Source organism: Suillus plorans (assembly GCF_016647745.1).
Source record: "Suillus plorans strain S12 chromosome Unknown HD556scaffold_1, whole genome shotgun sequence".
Taxonomy (NCBI): Eukaryota; Fungi; Basidiomycota; class Agaricomycetes; order Boletales; family Suillaceae; genus Suillus; species Suillus plorans.
Window position 1 is genome coordinate 742,779 of NW_024537385.1, and position 16,426 is coordinate 759,204.

The 16,426-nt window shown below is 47.6% G+C and overlaps 6 protein-coding genes across 6 annotated transcripts; 2 read left to right on the plus strand and 4 right to left on the minus strand.

The window, feature by feature from the left end:
• Positions 1-106: 106 nt before the first annotated feature.
• Positions 107-2,170, minus strand: HD556DRAFT_1428182 (uncharacterized protein; the record flags this gene model as incomplete). The annotated part of the gene is made up of 5 exons (XM_041304690.1): positions 107-605; positions 657-976; positions 1,027-1,852; positions 1,910-2,093; positions 2,143-2,170. The coding sequence occupies 5 exons, from the start codon at positions 2,168-2,170 to the stop codon at positions 107-109; spliced, it is 1,857 nt and encodes a 618-aa protein (XP_041167632.1).
• A 112-nt stretch (positions 2,171-2,282) lies between these two features.
• On the plus strand, positions 2,283-3,844 carry HD556DRAFT_1317027 (anion-transporting ATPase). The gene is made up of 8 exons (XM_041301173.1): positions 2,283-2,416; positions 2,487-2,504; positions 2,556-2,623; positions 2,676-2,814; positions 2,872-2,965; positions 3,019-3,277; positions 3,325-3,463; positions 3,513-3,844. The coding sequence occupies exons 1-8, from the start codon at positions 2,344-2,346 to the stop codon at positions 3,701-3,703; spliced, it is 981 nt and encodes a 326-aa protein (XP_041167633.1). The 5' UTR covers positions 2,283-2,343; the 3' UTR covers positions 3,704-3,844.
• Positions 3,845-5,283, minus strand: HD556DRAFT_1317034 (UBC-like protein). The gene is made up of 10 exons (XM_041301174.1): positions 5,115-5,283; positions 4,984-5,060; positions 4,825-4,929; positions 4,753-4,773; positions 4,599-4,691; positions 4,528-4,538; positions 4,422-4,473; positions 4,343-4,361; positions 4,262-4,268; positions 3,845-4,203 (listed from the first exon to the last, which is right to left on the minus strand). Exons 1-10 carry the CDS (start codon positions 5,182-5,184, stop codon positions 4,197-4,199), a joined length of 462 nt encoding a protein of 153 aa, XP_041167634.1. The 5' UTR covers positions 5,185-5,283; the 3' UTR covers positions 3,845-4,196.
• HD556DRAFT_1317047 (porphobilinogen deaminase, dipyromethane cofactor binding domain-containing protein) lies at positions 5,284-6,716 on the minus strand. Its single transcript, XM_041301175.1, has 3 exons — positions 6,226-6,716; positions 6,165-6,175; positions 5,284-6,117 (listed from the first exon to the last, which is right to left on the minus strand). The coding sequence occupies exons 1-3, from the start codon at positions 6,685-6,687 to the stop codon at positions 5,562-5,564; spliced, it is 1,029 nt and encodes a 342-aa protein (XP_041167635.1). The 5' UTR covers positions 6,688-6,716; the 3' UTR covers positions 5,284-5,561.
• A 2,772-nt stretch (positions 6,717-9,488) lies between these two features.
• Positions 9,489-15,064, plus strand: HD556DRAFT_1317052 (P-loop containing nucleoside triphosphate hydrolase protein). The gene is made up of 23 exons (XM_041301176.1): positions 9,489-9,746; positions 9,805-10,197; positions 10,247-10,319; positions 10,367-10,559; positions 10,615-10,788; positions 10,837-11,020; positions 11,079-11,332; positions 11,383-11,466; positions 11,519-12,634; positions 12,684-12,722; positions 12,778-12,850; positions 12,901-13,028; positions 13,074-13,102; positions 13,158-13,231; positions 13,282-13,364; positions 13,421-13,461; positions 13,509-13,817; positions 13,873-14,177; positions 14,230-14,353; positions 14,412-14,545; positions 14,598-14,653; positions 14,708-14,891; positions 14,945-15,064. The coding sequence occupies exons 2-23, from the start codon at positions 9,944-9,946 to the stop codon at positions 15,054-15,056; spliced, it is 4,023 nt and encodes a 1,340-aa protein (XP_041167636.1). The 5' UTR covers positions 9,489-9,746; positions 9,805-9,943; the 3' UTR covers positions 15,057-15,064.
• HD556DRAFT_1317056 (uncharacterized protein) lies at positions 14,838-16,384 on the minus strand. Its single transcript, XM_041301177.1, has 3 exons — positions 16,343-16,384; positions 14,945-16,294; positions 14,838-14,891 (listed from the first exon to the last, which is right to left on the minus strand). The coding sequence occupies exon 2, from the start codon at positions 15,930-15,932 to the stop codon at positions 15,171-15,173; it is 762 nt and encodes a 253-aa protein (XP_041167637.1). The 5' UTR covers positions 15,933-16,294; positions 16,343-16,384; the 3' UTR covers positions 14,838-14,891; positions 14,945-15,170.
• Positions 16,385-16,426: the final 42 nt, after the last annotated feature.

Genomic DNA, 16,426 nt, shown 5'->3' on the forward strand with positions numbered 1-16,426 from the left:
TTTTTTGAAGTAGTTGCCCAACTATATGCTACCCATTTGCTTTGTGTATGTTTTACTGTACTTGACTATTCGCCTAAATGTCGATAAAATTTTATCTTGTCGTACCTCACTTCCGTCCCCACCACCCCTCGAGCAAACTACTAAGTCCACCCTTCGCAGGCGCCTGTGGTTCTGGTGTTTTTGGTCTAGCCACTTCCTCCAAACGTGATTTCGCAGGCACGGCTTGCACGGGAACAAGTGGAGGTGCAGATGCCTTTCCCGCCCTCTCCAGTAATCTATCCATATCCAGCTGCACATAGTTCAACGCGATGTCGAAAAACAATGGTTTCTTGTACATCTTGTTGTCCGCATCGATAGAACCGCCGTTGTACGCGAACCATTCATTTTTGATCGTCAGTCCGTCTTGAGTGATGACGGATTCTAGAGCATCTAGATCAGAAGACGTGAGTGGGTAGTAGGCAGGTGATGCGGATGAGATAGGGTCTTCTGAGAAGATGGACAACGTAGAACGCGTTTCACGGAGATAAATGGTTGCGTGTTGGATCAACGAGAGCGCTTCGGCATATTTTTTCACGGCTACATAGCAATGTGTGAGATAAGAACATCTTGAAATACCATCAGCGTGTGGAAATAATACAGAAGAAATTGATCTTTACCTGCGGGCTTTGGTAAATGTGAGACGGGCTTCGACAGCAGCCGCTAAGTCAGGGCTCTCGTCCACGATGCTCAAGTTGCGCATCTGAGTAAGACCTTGGATGACAGTATCCAGGAGCTTGACTACTGCAGGATAAAGACGGGCGTCGACATGCTCTTTCTTTGGTTTTGCAGAGGCCTGCGGTCGATGCGAGGTGAGCAGAGCAGATACTAGGAGGAGATCACGCTGGATCCGGCGAGAGAGCAATTGATAGACGATGTAAGCGTGAACAAAATGGATATCACGCGTACCGGCCGCAGAGGTGGATGAACTTCCAGAATTCTGTCGAGTTGATTAGTGATAAATACGAATCGACGAAGGTGACCGCACACCTGTTGTGCTTCAACCAGTTTCCTGCCCACCTCTTCCGCATCGCTAAGAGCAAGGAGAATAGCATCATATGCGGCAACACCCTTCTTGGACCCATGACCGCCCGACTTGCCTTTCCTCCCCTTATCGCTAACACCCTCTGCCCGAGCAGGCTCATGCGACTGCGTAATCTTCGCCTCTGCCTCCTGCACCCGCAGCAATACATCCACCAACTCTGGATTGCGCACCGGCACTGGCTGTCCTTCCCACATCAAAGTCGCCAACTTTTTCTTCCCCACACCTTTCCCAGCCACTTCTCCCTCCTGCCTAAATTTCTGAATCAGAGCATCACATCCCTCAACAATCTCCCCTCGATGCTTTTCCGACAACTCAGCAGCGATCGCATCCACATCGTACGCCCTCTCCCTTCCAAGCTCATGTGCGCAATACCTGATTTCAGGGCCAATTTCATCTGCAAACACCGTTGCGAGAGCCTGGTCTCTGCTTGTCGCAGCACATTCAACAAGTTCGTCGAGAAGGTGCCTTGCAACGCTGAGCTGGATCAACGCATCCTCAAAGCTGTCCCGGTATCGCAGGAAGCGACCGTTGAGGATGAGAGTGTAGATGGTGATCTGCATGAGCCCTTCTGCGGAGAGGTGTGAAGACGCATATAAAGATTGACAGTGCGATAGAAGCTGCGTCGACCAGTGTACTGCACGGCGAAAGCGTCCTGTGGCGCTATGCCGCAGGGTTCCAGCCTGGTCTTCATTGGCGGGCTGAAGGGATTTAGTGATGAGATCCTGAGAGTAAGCCCAGGCACGTTCTGACTCGAAGAGTAAAAGCTCCAAGCTATCCGAGATTCGTTAATTCTTGATATGTGAGATGTGATATCATGATAGCACGCACTTTCCATCCTTGATGTTATCTGTGCTTAACGGAGGCAGTTTCTTGAATTCTCGGCCCTTGCCATGGGTCATTTTAAGGGTGGACCGGAGACGATGCGTTCTATTGGCACAGTGCTTCCTGTATCGCGTGAAATCATTGTACCGGAGACCATAGGCAGTCCGTTGTTCGTTGGCTAGTTGTAAAGCTGTTGGGGGATATGAGTCCGTCTCACCGACGAGTCCTGTGTAACTAACCTCTGAATGATAATTTGTTTTCTGACATAGTGCCCAGAGTGAAAGCTGGACGACGTAATCTGCAATTTTATTCTACTGATGTGTAGAATGTCACAGTAGGATATAGAAGCTGAAAGAGGCTACTCGTCCAAACGCGGCTTGATCAATACTTGAAGAAGTGCAACATAGCTTCATCTTCTTTACGACTTTCGAGTATCTCAAATGGCAGAAGAAACCTTACCGCCAACTCTGCAAAATGTTCTGGATCAAAAGTCCTTGAAATGGATATTCTGTGGTATGTGCTTCATTATTCAACTGCTCACCCAGTTCATTGACATTCTGGGGTCAACTCGGATGCGATGCAGGTGGTAAGGGTGGTGTCGGTACGTGGCCCCTTGAATCTGAACTATCAGAAACCTGATCCATACGCACAGGGAAAACAACCACCTCGTGTTCGCTAGCCATCCAACTTGCTCAGTGCCGAGAATCGGTACTGCTCATCGTACGTGGTCACATCTACGGTCTCAGAGGCCGATGTCCACCCTCAGCTATAGTCCACCGACCCAGCACATAATCTGTCGGATGCTTTCGGACAGAAGTTCTCCAAAGACGCGACAAAGGTCAATGGATTCGATAACCTGTCCGCTATGGAAATCGACCCTACAAGTGCAATCCAGGAGATGGTCGAGCAATGTACGCGTTGGCATCTCCCAAACCCACTCTTGTCCTGCTGACGCTTCACAACCCCAGCTGATTCAAACGGCATGATGGGCTCGATGATGCAGGATCTTGCATTCGCTATTCCTGGTGTTGACGAGGCAATGAGTTTCGCTGAGATCATGAAGTTCGTTATCTAACTTCCCACTTCCATGGATTGACGAGACAATGTCTCCACAGACACGTCAAGTCGATGGAATATTCGGTCATCGTGTTTGATACCGCACCGACAGGTCATACCTTGCGTTTCCTTTCGTTTCCTACTGTACTGGAGAAGGCCCTGGGCAAACTCAGCACGCTCAGTGGTCAATTTGGGCCCATGATTAGACAAATGTCGAGTATGATGGGCGGTCAGCAGGACTCTCAAGAGGACATGTTTGCAAAGCTAGAATCTATGCGTGCTGTGATCAACGAAGTCAACACACAATTCAAGGACCCTGTACGTCTGTCATTGCACACACCGGAATCATCTCATATTATTTTCAGGAAAAGACCACTTTCGTTTGTGTTTGCATCTCCGAGTTCTTGTCCCTGTACGAGACGGAGCGTCTCGTTCAGGAACTGACGGCTTATGAGATCGATACGCATAACATCGTCGTCAACCAGCTGCTCTTCCCAAAGACATGCAAGTACTTCCTACTGCTCCACGTCATGCAATTCTAATCTTAGTTTAGCATCCAACTGCGAGCATTGTCAAGTACGAAGAAAGATGCAGCAAAAGTATCTTGGCGAGGCCCACGAGCTCTACGACGAATTCTTCCACATCGTTCAGCTACCATTACTAACGGAAGAAGTCCGCGGTCCAGAGAAGTTGAAGGAATTTAGCAAGATGCTGGTAGAACCATACGTTCCTAACGTTGACTGATGAGCTGAGGGAGATTGACCGGTAATTCACGGAGCGCGTATAATACATCTTACTTCTCGGACACTGAGCTGCTTTATACCTGTGATCCAATGGCAAGCATCTCCTGACATTACTGATGCACGTCAATACTGTGCCGGAGTTTCCTTTCGTGAAGGATCGATAAGCCTGTGTAGATTTCCTCCTAGGTGAGCAAGCCTGCGGGCATCTGATCCACTTATCTCTTCAAATCCATCCAGCACGTGTTACCAAGCTATCTTCTCACCAACGTCAGAGATAAGCGGGTGGATCAAAATCGAGCAGGACTTGTGGAAATGAAGCATGCAATCATGGAGTCTACAAATGTCATCCGTGGGGTCTAAGCTCCGTCATAGCAAAAATCCTATGAATAGACCCAAAGAACTGGAATATGACTCCTCGCATTGCCTCGATGATCTCCTTGGTAGTACAACATCTGCCTTTAGGCTCAAGATACATTCAATAACTATCAATAATCCTACACCCTGGTTATCATCAAAAATATTAGCGATTGAACATGAATGATTGAGAACGAAAACATACGTATCATCTAATCGTGTGATAAGCAGACACGCAGGATAGCCGCCATAAGCCGACGGACATATGCAGTGCATGGTCACTTACCGTCGTAGTGGAAACGAGTCTGCACATTGAAAAAGTTCAGAGGTTCCTGGATAACGTCTAACAGGGCGCTAAGACGTACCTTCTTTGGATTATCGGGTGCGTACCGAACGTACCTGTCATTGTCTACAGGCCTTCAGAGTTCACGTTATAAATGGAAGATGCCGTTAGATGAAATGTGAGCTCACCGTTCCTTTGACTGTAACATGTTCCGTGTTACTAAAACGACTGTATCGTGGATACTGAGGAAAAAACTCACCTTGCATGATGCAAGCATACTTTGCAGGGTTACACACACAGCAGAAACACTCAGAACTGGTGACCATTCAGTTCCAAGGATAGAGGCGCAAATCTACGGCACATCAGACATATTACCGTGACAGCACGCTAAGTTCGGCATGTAGCGAACTCACATGTCCATTTGAGTATACATGCTAATCAACGGTCAGTTATCACCGTAAACTCCAACTATAGGTATAACACACCGGATGCACAGGTGCTGTTGATTCCTGGTTGACGACGAACTGAACTGCAGGCGCCGAGATAGGGTAGCTTGAGTCAAAGCGAAACATGAGCTTGAATACCTCCCCCTAACCGTATTTTTGTAAGGACCCATGAATGATGAAAGTGAGCTCCCATCAGACCTGGTATAAACTTTCGCCCAGAATTTCTATGGAGAAGTACCACGTCTCAAAGTTATCAGCGCTGAGCAGTGTGATGCCTGTAATCGACGGCGGGTCGGTCAGCTGCACGTATAACAGGTGAGAGGACGTACCTGTGGGACATCCTTCTGTCTGTATTTCAGTGAGCTCTTTGCGTAAACGGCGAGACGAGATTGAGGTCATGCCAGTTGGAGTCCAAGCCTTAGGATGTGTCCTTAACCGGTTAACTGAGAGGTTAACGGTGGTCCAAATTAGGGAATATGTAAACAGGCGCAAATAAAGGCCTCCCATAAGAACGCTCTCCAATTTTTTTCGTTCTTCAATGTCTTTGACTCCTTCCTGCTTTAGAGTCACCTGCTGCTCGAAATTGTCCAGGGACTTGCAGGCGCTCGCGGGAAGGTAGATAATTCTTCTTGCTCTTCAGGATTGCTGGTTCATCGTCTTCATGATCTTGCGTACTTGAACTGCAAGAGACAACGCGTATTCGACGAGTACATAGGATATGATTTTTTATATGAAATGTAAATCAACTTGCAATACCAACAATTGCAAATTCTTGTTCATTCTGCTGTCCCTGCTTCACTGGCCCTCTTCCGCCTATCTCGAGTGATGTCGTCCAATATCACTTTCGCACCGTTCGCCATCAATTTTGTTGCAAGATTTTTACCCAGCTCCTCTGCGCCTTGTATGTTTTCGACTTCCTGCGAAAGAGTATCTTGGACATGTACGGAACCATCAAGTGATGTGACGCAACCCGTTATCTCGAGGGTTGCACGCGTCAGTTTCCCAGCACTTTTATCAATCTGCGATAGCGATGTAGAAACGCCAACAGGAACGCTACATCCACCTTCCAGTTCTCTCAATAATGCCCTCTCTGCGAGGCACTTCCACTGTGTTTCCTGGTGGGTTAGCGCTTTGCATAATTCCCGTGCTTCCTGATCGTCTGCGCGGATCTCAATTGCCAAAGCACCTTGAGAGACAGCGTGGAAGAGTATTGGTGCGGTGAGATCTGCCGTGATGCGATCCCCCATGCCTAGTCGTACAAGACCGGCCTTGGCTAGTATAAGCGCCGTATAAGGACCATCGGGGGCGTCGAGTTTTGCAAGACGGGTGTTTCTGGAATTGATATTAAGTTTAGCTTGAAAATAAACACATGGCCTTACAAATTTCCTCGCTGCAAATATGTTAGAGTGTACGATATACTCGTGGGCTGCGAAAACTTACGACGTCCAGAAATACCAAGCCAGGGAAAGACCTCCGCAACTGCGCTACTCTCCGAACGCTGCTCGTACCCACGACACTGCCATCTGGTAAATCTTCCAGTGTCCTGTAAGGCAAGCCCTGCTTCACCACCAGGCTATCGACAGGATTCTCTCTCTCCAATATCGCTCCGATTTCGCAGCCGTGCGGTAGGGTCGTGGGGACATCCTTCAAACTATGTATCAGCATATCAACCACGTCCTCCTTCAATGCAACCTCGAGTTCTTTTGTCCATAACGCCTTTCCTCCGAGTAGATATAACGCTTGAGATTGGTTCTTATCGCCCTCGGTCGTCATAAATGACGTGCTGAATGAAAGGGCCGGAAATGTAGTCTCGAGGCCATCTCTGACGATATTCGTTTGGATCTGTGCGAGTTTGGATGCCCGGGAAGCTAGTACGAATGATGTTCTTGAACTCGAAGCCATGGTGCGTGTATAGATTATCACAAATTAAATTCTGTGTGATACCGTTACATGGTTTCCTTATTGGGCAATCAGGATTTTTCGGGGTCCAAGCCAAGCAAAACACAAGTTTTGAGAGCGGCGACAAGTTTACCAGTCTTTGCATCCCAGATTTTGACTGTGGACTCGGAATCAGGAATCGAGAAGGCGCCTCCAGCAGTCGCGAACACGGTCCATGATGTCTGGCGAGTAGACGACTGCGAACACGTTTTCGTACCCAGTCTAGATTGGACCGAGGATTGTCTCTCCCTACTCCACGTCCCACTCCCGTCGTAGGATCCGCTCATCACTCGCTGACCATCTCGACTCCAACACACAGACTGCACCGCCTTTGTATGTTTCGTCCATTTTGCGATGACTTTGCTTGTGTCAATGTCCCACAACCTCACTCCCGCTAGCCACCTTCTTCCCGTTGGGAGACAGTGCTAGCGTCCGTACTTCGCTATCTCCGTCCCGCCAGTCTTCCCCTATCTGTTTCCTACTCCTTAAGTTCCATACCTGCAGTGAGCCGTCAAATGAACAAGTTATCATCCGCCGTCCGTCTGACAAATGCATGGCGCCATTGACTAAGCTGGTGTGTTCTTCAAATTTCTGGCAGTGTTTTATCGTTGATGTCTCCTGCCTTCCAACAATGGGCGAAGCCATAATCAACTATAGAGCGTAGCTCAGTCAGTTTTCATCCAACAAAGTCTCAACCATCACTCACGACAATGTTTTTAGCAGGTCTCGACACCAAGTCACAATGGGCGTCAAGAATACACTGGAAGCCTGAGCTGGTACGTTTAGCATGCGACATCCTCGTGAGTACTCCACAGCTTGTATTATAGGCTGCGCAGCTGAAGCGCCCAAGCCTCATTTGTGGGCACGAGTTCTCATTCCATCATTCACTGTTTTCATCCCCGTTTTTACTGCCTGGCCAATCGTAATTATAATGCATCAGATCATACATCCATATTTTCCCAGCCAATTTGTCCTCGAACGCGCTCGTCATCTCCGATTCGTCAATGCTCGACCACATCTCATGCGCAAGGCATACATTTTACCGTGTCTCAATACACGGGAAATTATCCAGAATCTTTACAGTCACTGATACCAACCACCGCAATTTCCACGCCTCTTATGTTGGTGCTTCAGCCAACACTGACCCATACACTGTGATCCATCGTAGTGATGCACAGCACTATGCCCCTACTATAGGGTAGTATCTACATTACCAGACTGGTTGGAGGCGGAAATATATATGATTCTGACACTATCCTCGCGAGGCTCGAAATCGCCTGACACGACTTCACTCCGCTGTCCTCGTTAATATGGAACCAACGCAGTGTAAACCTGTCTCTTCCCACTCAACTGCTTCTCGAAGGTGGTCGTCATTTCGCCGATGATCGTACGCATCTGGTGCGTAAGACATGCATTATTGTGTCTCTCGGTTGACGAAAAATCACCATGAACTCTCAATACTTCTTCCAGTCATGCATTTTTATCTCACTAGGGGCTGATGTCCAGAGTCCTAGAGACAACTCCCTCAGTTGAAGGATGCGATATCTTAGAGCTGCTGAAGTTGGTCTTTTAGTTGAATCACAACAAAGGTGAGTCCTCGATGGAATGGACAATCCAACGATGAACTCATTCTTGTAACATGCACGGTGGCCGAGTCGTCACCGGTCACCGATCACTTGTCGTTGCGATATCTGCGCAACTGAAATACATCGTCGCTGGCGGTAAACGATATACTGTAAAGCATATACCTTTCCAGTCCCATCCGATCCTCGTCTCGTCGTTATCCATTCTTTCGATGTCAACAAGTGCTGAAGTCGATGACTTCAAAGGCGGCGTCACAGGCAATTCTATTACCATTGTGTCCTACGTCCAGGGCACGAAGTCGAGAACCGCCCGAGAAATGAAACTACGCAGGCCTACCGTTCTGTTTCTTTCAACTCAGGATCGGCAACCGATGGGACGCACCTCTTGTGAGCAGTGATGTCAAGGTTCGTCATTGTGAATGATTGCGCCAGATCAGCAGATATGTGCGTCCAATATTTCAGCTTAAAGCCATTTTTCATGTATAGGGTACGGCGCTTGTAGCATGTATGTTACAATCGTATCTGTCGAATGCGAGCTCAAGTCTGTACACTTTGTACCCCAGTCTTGAGGCACCGGTCATCCTTGTCAAGGTGGTTGCTCACAATCACATCCCATCGGTCCTTGTGGGACATTGTTAGCCTACCGAATCTTACTGTAAGGACCTCTTGTGTACGATGTACACTCCTTTCGAGTTTGTATGAAAACTTGGTGCAGTGGAGGTTTAAGGTATTCCTAACAGTTACAAGCCGTTCAAGTACTAAGGCAACCAAAACGCAAAGGAGGGTAAAATAATTCGCGGCCAAACGAAAGTACTTGTATTGTTGGCCCGAAGGTGCTCGGAAATACCTAGTAAGTTACGTCCAGTCTGAGTTGAATGGGATTGCAAGTAGAAATTGTGTTATTGAGTGTGGATGATACTTTGAAGGTATTCTCATCATGTAAACGGCTATTCAATGGACATGCCTATCAGTGACGACGCTGACGAACTGTAGTATTGATACGACTAACACGGAACATTGTGAGTCATTACTACTCTTAATATTGCAAGTGTCAGTGAGGAGTCACTAGTACTAGTGGCAGTGAGTCACTACGAAGAGTCACGCAGTCGGATCCACTGGCAGCGGGATGACATAAGCATGGCTGGCAAATGATTGAGTTGCCTTCGTGTTTCGAAATTCACGTTTAGAAAACATGCATGTATCGGATGGACTTCAAGCTTCAAGCAAGACAGTCCGATGGAATGCTCCGATGCTTTCAGAAAGAAGACTTGATACAATAAAATCCAGCTTCAGCCACGTCGTTCCGACATGCGTGTACGATGTGATAAGGAAGGCAATGAGCATCGGGCAAGTTGCCATATTACCGTATGGTACATACATGTGACTCGCGTACTAGGAAGAAGGAGCAACTAACTGTTAACTTGGCTGCAGTTACGTGAGGTAAGTACATGTTCCCCATCAATTAATTCTTCCACAGGCTCCTCACTTCTCACGCAAGGCACCGTGGCAGTCTTAATAGTATGCCGAATTTGACTCGTTGACGCCGCACCGATGCGTCGGAACCGCTTCAGTGACCTACATAAACTCATGGATTCCCTGCAGATGGGTCAACTCAAACTCAAAGCACGCTCAAAAGCATGGGCACAGAACCCACTTTACTTGTGTCCCATACGTCGGAGGGCCTTCCAGCCACTGCTGACGAAAAGAAACTTGCCGTTTCAAAGGAGCTCACACCCCCAGAGCACGTTACTCTGGACATGGAAAAGGATTCAAAGGGCATCCGAGGTTTTCTCCCTTGGGCCAAGAAAGCATCCAAGGAAATGGAGAGCGAGGCCGATAACGCAATGGCAGCAGACACATCCGTTTCTGCGCCATTCTTATCGTTGTTCCGGTGAGATCATCCCACTTTTTTGACCGAACACCATAATTTACCGACGCAGGTATTCAACTCGCTTTGAAATAATGTTGGACTTTCTTGGCATGATCTTTGCTGTTGCTGCTGGTGCTTCGCAGGTGAGTTTTCAGATTTGCGAGTGACATCTTCTTATTTCCTATCCTAGCCTCTGATGACTTTAGTATTCGGCGACATGACCCAAGATTTCGTCACGTTTAATTCAGCAGAGAACGAGTACTATCAATCGCTACAGTCTAATGATACGAACGTGATTGAGCAGGCGCAGGCCGCACTAGATGCTGCTGCGTCCACGTTCGTTCATAGCGCTAGCCTGGATGCTTCTTATCTCGTTTATCTTGGTAAGTTCTTGATTAAATAAGAATCAGACTTAGTACTGACCTGAATTCGTACCAGGTATCGCGATGTTTGTTTCCACGTATATATATATGTACACCTGGGTTTATACCTCAGAGGCTAATGGGAAAAGAATACGCGAGAGATATCTTCAGGCCATCCTTAGACAGGAAATCGCCTATTTTGATGATGTGGGGGCTGGAGAGGTTGCGACACGCATCCAAACCGACACTCGTAAGTCATTCTGTACTTTTCAAAGGCGGATGGTCGAACTTGAAATAGATCTGGTACAACTGGGGATATCCGAAAAAGTCACTGTTGCAGTCACTTGCATCAGCGCATTCGTCGTTGGCTTTATTATTGCGTTTGTCCGGTCATGGCGTCTCGCTCTTGCATTGTCGTCCATGATTGTGTGCATCATAATCATAGGCGGTGTCATGAAAAAGTGTCTCTCCAAATACACACAGTGAGTGTACTTGCTGTTGAGTTCGTCCTGAAGCTTTATGATCTCCGTTCAATACCAGATTGTCCTTGAAGCATGTTGCTGAGGCAGGTAGTCTTGCTGAAGAGGTCATATCCACGATTCGCACCGCACAGGCTTTCGGGACACAAAAAGTATTGTCTGGAATATACGATAAGAACATCGACGTTACTCGCGTTGTTAATGCCAAAGCAAGTATTTCGCAAGGTGTGGGGTTAGGCTGCCTCTTCTTCGTGAACTACGCTGGATATGCGCTCGCGTTCGATTTCGGAACTACCCTCATAAATGAGGGCCAAGGTCTGTTCCTATTTCTGTATCGTGAAACAGCATTTGACACTGGTTGGCAGCCAACGCCGGACAGGTTGTAAATGTCTTCTTTGCAATCTTAACCGGATCATTATCTCTTGCTATACTTGCGCCTGAATTACAAGGTAATCGTAGTCCTACTTTTTGGTTCGGAATTCTCATCATGCTTTACTAAAGCCATTACACGTGCCTGTGGTGCTGCCGTCAAACTATTCGCTACGATCGAGCGTGTCCCTGATATCGACTCTGCAAATCCAGGAGGACTAAAGCCTTCAAAAGTCACTGGGGAGATTACGTTCAAGGAAGTCAAATTCAGCTATCCGTCTCGCGCGGATGTTCCAATTCTCAAAGGCGTCGACGTCACCTTCCCGGCTGGCAAGACCACTGCTCTCGTTGGCGCATCTGGATCTGGTAAATCTACGATCGTATCTCTCACGGAACGCTTCTACGATCCGCTGAGTGGTTCCGTTACGCTTGACGGAATTGACTTGCGAGAGTTGAATATCAAATGGTTACGCTCTCAGATCGGTCTGGTCTCACAAGAGCCTGTGCTTTTCGCGACGACTATCAGGGGGAACATCGCACACGGTCTCATTGGCACGCAATACGAGGATGCATCTGATGAGGAGAAGTTTCAACTCATCAAAGCAGCCTGCATCAAGTCTAATGCAGATAGCTTTATTAGCCACCTGCCACAAGGATATGACACTATGGTTGGTGAGCGAGGTTTTCTTTTGTCGGGAGGGCAAAAACAGCGCATCGCAATTGCGCGAGCTATTGTGTCGGACCCGCGGATCTTGCTCCTTGATGAAGCCACAAGTGCCCTCGATACTCGCTCAGAAGTAATCGTACAAGATGCTCTGGACAAGGCAGCTGCCGGTCGAACTACCATCACCATTGCTCATCGCTTGTCCACGGTTAAAGATGCCGACTGCATACTTGTCATGGGCGAGGGACTCGTACTGGAGCGAGGGACTCATGCGGAACTTCTGGCAGATGAGAATGGCGCATACTCTCGTCTCGTCGCAGCTCAATCTCTCCGCGAGAGTGACAAAGATGATCTGGATGCAGGGGTGTCAGGCGACGAGTCAGATTTGGAAAGGTCAGAAGAACTCCTCGAACGGAAGAGCACTATTCGCTCTGTCAGAAGCGACGTCGCCAGTCAATTAAAGGAGAATGTAGGGGACCAGGCTCCAGAGGAAGCCTACGGTCTGTTTTATTTGATGAGACGAATTGCTAGTCTTCACCCTGAAGGGCTTCGCCGATACTTCATTGGATCTTTCTTTGCCATATGTAAGTTCGCAAAGCATATATTATCAGTTACGCTCATGCGTTTCCGCAGGCAACGGTGCCGCTTATCCTGTCTCTGGCATAATCTATGGTAAGTCCTGTTGTCAATCAAAATGGATGCCATTTATCCTGATATCTATTGGCAGGGCACGCAGTTTCCGGCTTTAGCGCGACCACAAATTCTGAGCGAAGCTACCAAGGCGACCGGAATGCTCTCTGGTTGAGTTCATATTTTCCCCGAGATCACGCTGGTGCTTATCCCGAGCCAGGTTTTTCATCCTTGCCATTCTATGCGCATTGTGTATGGGTTTCCAGAACTACTTCTTTGCTTCTGCTGCCGCTGTCTTGACTGCCAAGCTCCGTTCAATGAGCTTCAAAGCTATCCTCCGACAAGACAGTGAGTGCCCAATCACTACATTATTTTTCTTGCTCATGGAGGCAGTCGAGTACTTTGACAACGACAAGAACAGTGTGAGTCCTATAACTCCTCCAGTTCGTACAGGCTCCTCATTAGACTCTACATAAGACTGGCACTCTGACGTCAAACTTGAGCGAAAACCCCCAGAGGATCAATGGTCTTGCTGGTATAACTCTGGGAACGTGAGTATCACCATTCATTCCAAAGTGGTGTAATGACTGACTTTGGTTAGAATCATCCAATCTATCGCAACTCTAGTTGTTGGCTTGGTGATTGGCTTTGCATACGCTTGGAAGGCAGCTATTGTTGGCATGGGTGTGTCCCGTTTTTCCATTTTACGCATTTCTCTTACAAAATTTGTCGTTACTTAGCTTGTATTCCTGTCCTGGTGTGCGGTGGCTATATACGTTTGGTACGTGACCTGCTTGATAAGCTCCCATCGTGCTAAACGTCTTCTAGCAAGTAGTTGTTCTGAAAGATCAGAAGAACAAGAAAGCGCAAGAAAGCTCTGCTCAGATTGCCTGCGAAGCTGCTGCAGCCATTCGCACTGTTGCATCATTGACCCGAGAGGAGCACTGCCTTGATATGTACAGACGGAGCTTGGAAGGACCCATCAGAAAATCCACTAGGACAGCGCTCTGGAGTAACTTGCTGTATGCACTCTCTCAGGCCATGGGTTTCTGGGTGATTTCTCTAGTCGTCTGGTATGGCGCGACACTCGTTTCGCAGCTGGAGATATCCACACAATCATTCTTCATTACTTTAGTGGTAAGGTTGTTTTGTCGACCTCCGGACATTATTGAAGTGAACAATGCATTTGCAGAGCACGGTATTTTCCTCAATGCAGGCCGGTAATGTCTTTGCCTTTGTGCCTGACATTTCATCGGCCAAAGGGGCCGCCGACGCAACTATCAGGCTCCTTGATTCAACTCCTGCGATTGATGCCGAGTCAACTGAAGGCAAAAGTATTCCGAGCAAGACTATCAAGGGTCACATACAACTGGAGAACGTTCATTTCAGTTATCCTACCCGTCCCAGAACCCGAGTTCTTCGTGGCCTCACGCTTACCGTCGAACCCGGAACCTATGTTGCCTTAGTCGGCTCTAGCGGCTGCGGTAAAAGCACGGTGTGAGTCCCGCCATCGTACTGTATTCAGACAGGCTGCTAAGAGTCCATTTAGCATCCAACTACTAGAGCGTTTTTACGATCCGCTTTCCGGACGGATCTCGCTCGATGGAGAGCTTATTGATGAATTTAACATCCAAGAATATCGGCAGCAGATTTCACTCGTGTCACAAGAACCTGTAAATACGGCCGTGATATTGATCTCTTGGTAGAGAGAGCTGACTGCTTGCCTTGCAGACTTTGTACGCAGGAACTATTCGCTTCAATATCTTGCTCGGTGCCGCCAGACCAGAATCTGAGGTCACGCAAGAAGAGATTGAGGCTGCCTGCCGTGATGCCAATATACTGGAGTTCATTCAATCACTTCCAGAGTAAGACATTAATACCACGAAAATTTGAGGTTTACTAACATGATAATGTTAGCGGGTTCAATACCGAAGTTGGTGGCAAGGGATCCCAGCTGTCTGGAGGTCAGAAACGTGTGTATCATTCATGGCAAACATCCTTCTTTGTGCGCTGAAAGCATGATGCAGAACGTATAGCAATCGCTCGCGCACTGCTTCGGAACCCAAAAGTTCTTCTGCTCGATGAAGCTACATCAGCCCTTGATTCAAACTCAGAAAAGGTAGTGCAAGAAGCTCTTGACAAAGCTGCCAAAGGTCGCACCACAATTGCTATCGCCCACCGCCTTTCGACTATCCAGAACGCTGATTGCATGTGAGTCAATCGAGATCATCGTCACTCCGGAACATTTTCTCACTACTTCACAGACATTTTGTCAAGGAAGGCAGAGTCAGCGAATCCGGAACCCATGACGAACTTCTTGCACGGAGAGGAGATTATTACGAGTTCGTCCAGCTTCAAGCACTCAGCAAGAAGTAGTGGAAATTTAGAATTATACTCGATGTCTAACTCATCATATTATCACAATCTCGTCTATCTCCCGACTATACTATTTTACTTGTACCAGACTCGAGCGCCCGAACGCCTGCGTCGTCATATAATTCGACACCAACTTAGACTATTGGGCTTAGAAGTTGCATGCTCACGCATGATTTCTTGAGAATGTGATCCCTTATGTATCTTGGTTCTGTGGATTGCTTTTCTATAGATAACCTTCCACGTCATGTCAACATCATGCGTTCCTCCACGATTGTGCTGCTGCTCAGGCGAACCAGACGAAGAACAAAAACTACAGATCTTCCGTGGCGATCCCCCTTCAACAGGATCCTCTCTGCACGCTGAGAGTATCAGTTGCAGTCTGCGGTTCTGTGAGGGCTGATTGATGTCGGGACAACATTGTGCATTGCAGAGCGAATCGTTTTGTTGGTCAAGCGCCCTACTGTCTTTGATCCTTCGGAGATGGCGACGCTTAGAGATGCCTGCGGACTTGGTACGGAGGAGATTATTGGAAGCACGTGGTGATTCGATTGTGAGACAGTTATGGAATGAGCTGGTGAGGGCCGTTTTGGATACTGTTAGGATGGGTGGCGGGGACTTGTATACTGATAATTTGAAATTTTGAAAAAGACATTTCCTACCATCAGAACCCTTTTCCGGCGGGCATTGGAAGATAGACAGAAGAAAATGCCGGTGGGTCGCAAACACCTCAGTGTTGAGCAGCGTCTGCATCTCTGATACCAATGCGATGTAACTCACTGGCTTAGCACGACTCTTACACACTTCAAGGCCACTTTTTCGATAGGAGGCATCAAAAGGTTCAGATAAGCATGATTCTGAGCAAATTCTGAGAACCATTAGTTCTAGGACGCTTCAAGATGTTCCTTTACTTGCAGTAGTCTCTGGTGACAATCTCGAAGGTCCCGAGACCCGAATCGATGTCACTTGATGAGATTCAATGATACCGTATAAGTTCGCTCGACTGAAAGATATTTGCAGGACAGTATGAGTGCGGAAACCTCGCGGGTTATAACAGCGGCAATGCATTTTTGTTTCACTGTTCCGAAGACCGCACTGTGGAGGTCATTCAAAATTGCCACTGTGCAAATTGCTGTATAGTCGAGAATGGAGGTATTGATGGCGGGTTGATCAGCTGCAAATAAGAGGAAAGGGTGAGCCCGCCTCTTGCTCGCCGTGTCCTCACGTGATGATTTCCTAGACTGTATAACTCACACCTAGCCTCTAATATTTAATATTGTACTACGCACCCAAATATTAATCTGATCATCATGCATGACATTCAATGTGATATCAAATGAGTTTATACATATGATGCTTACTCGCGCGCCTCA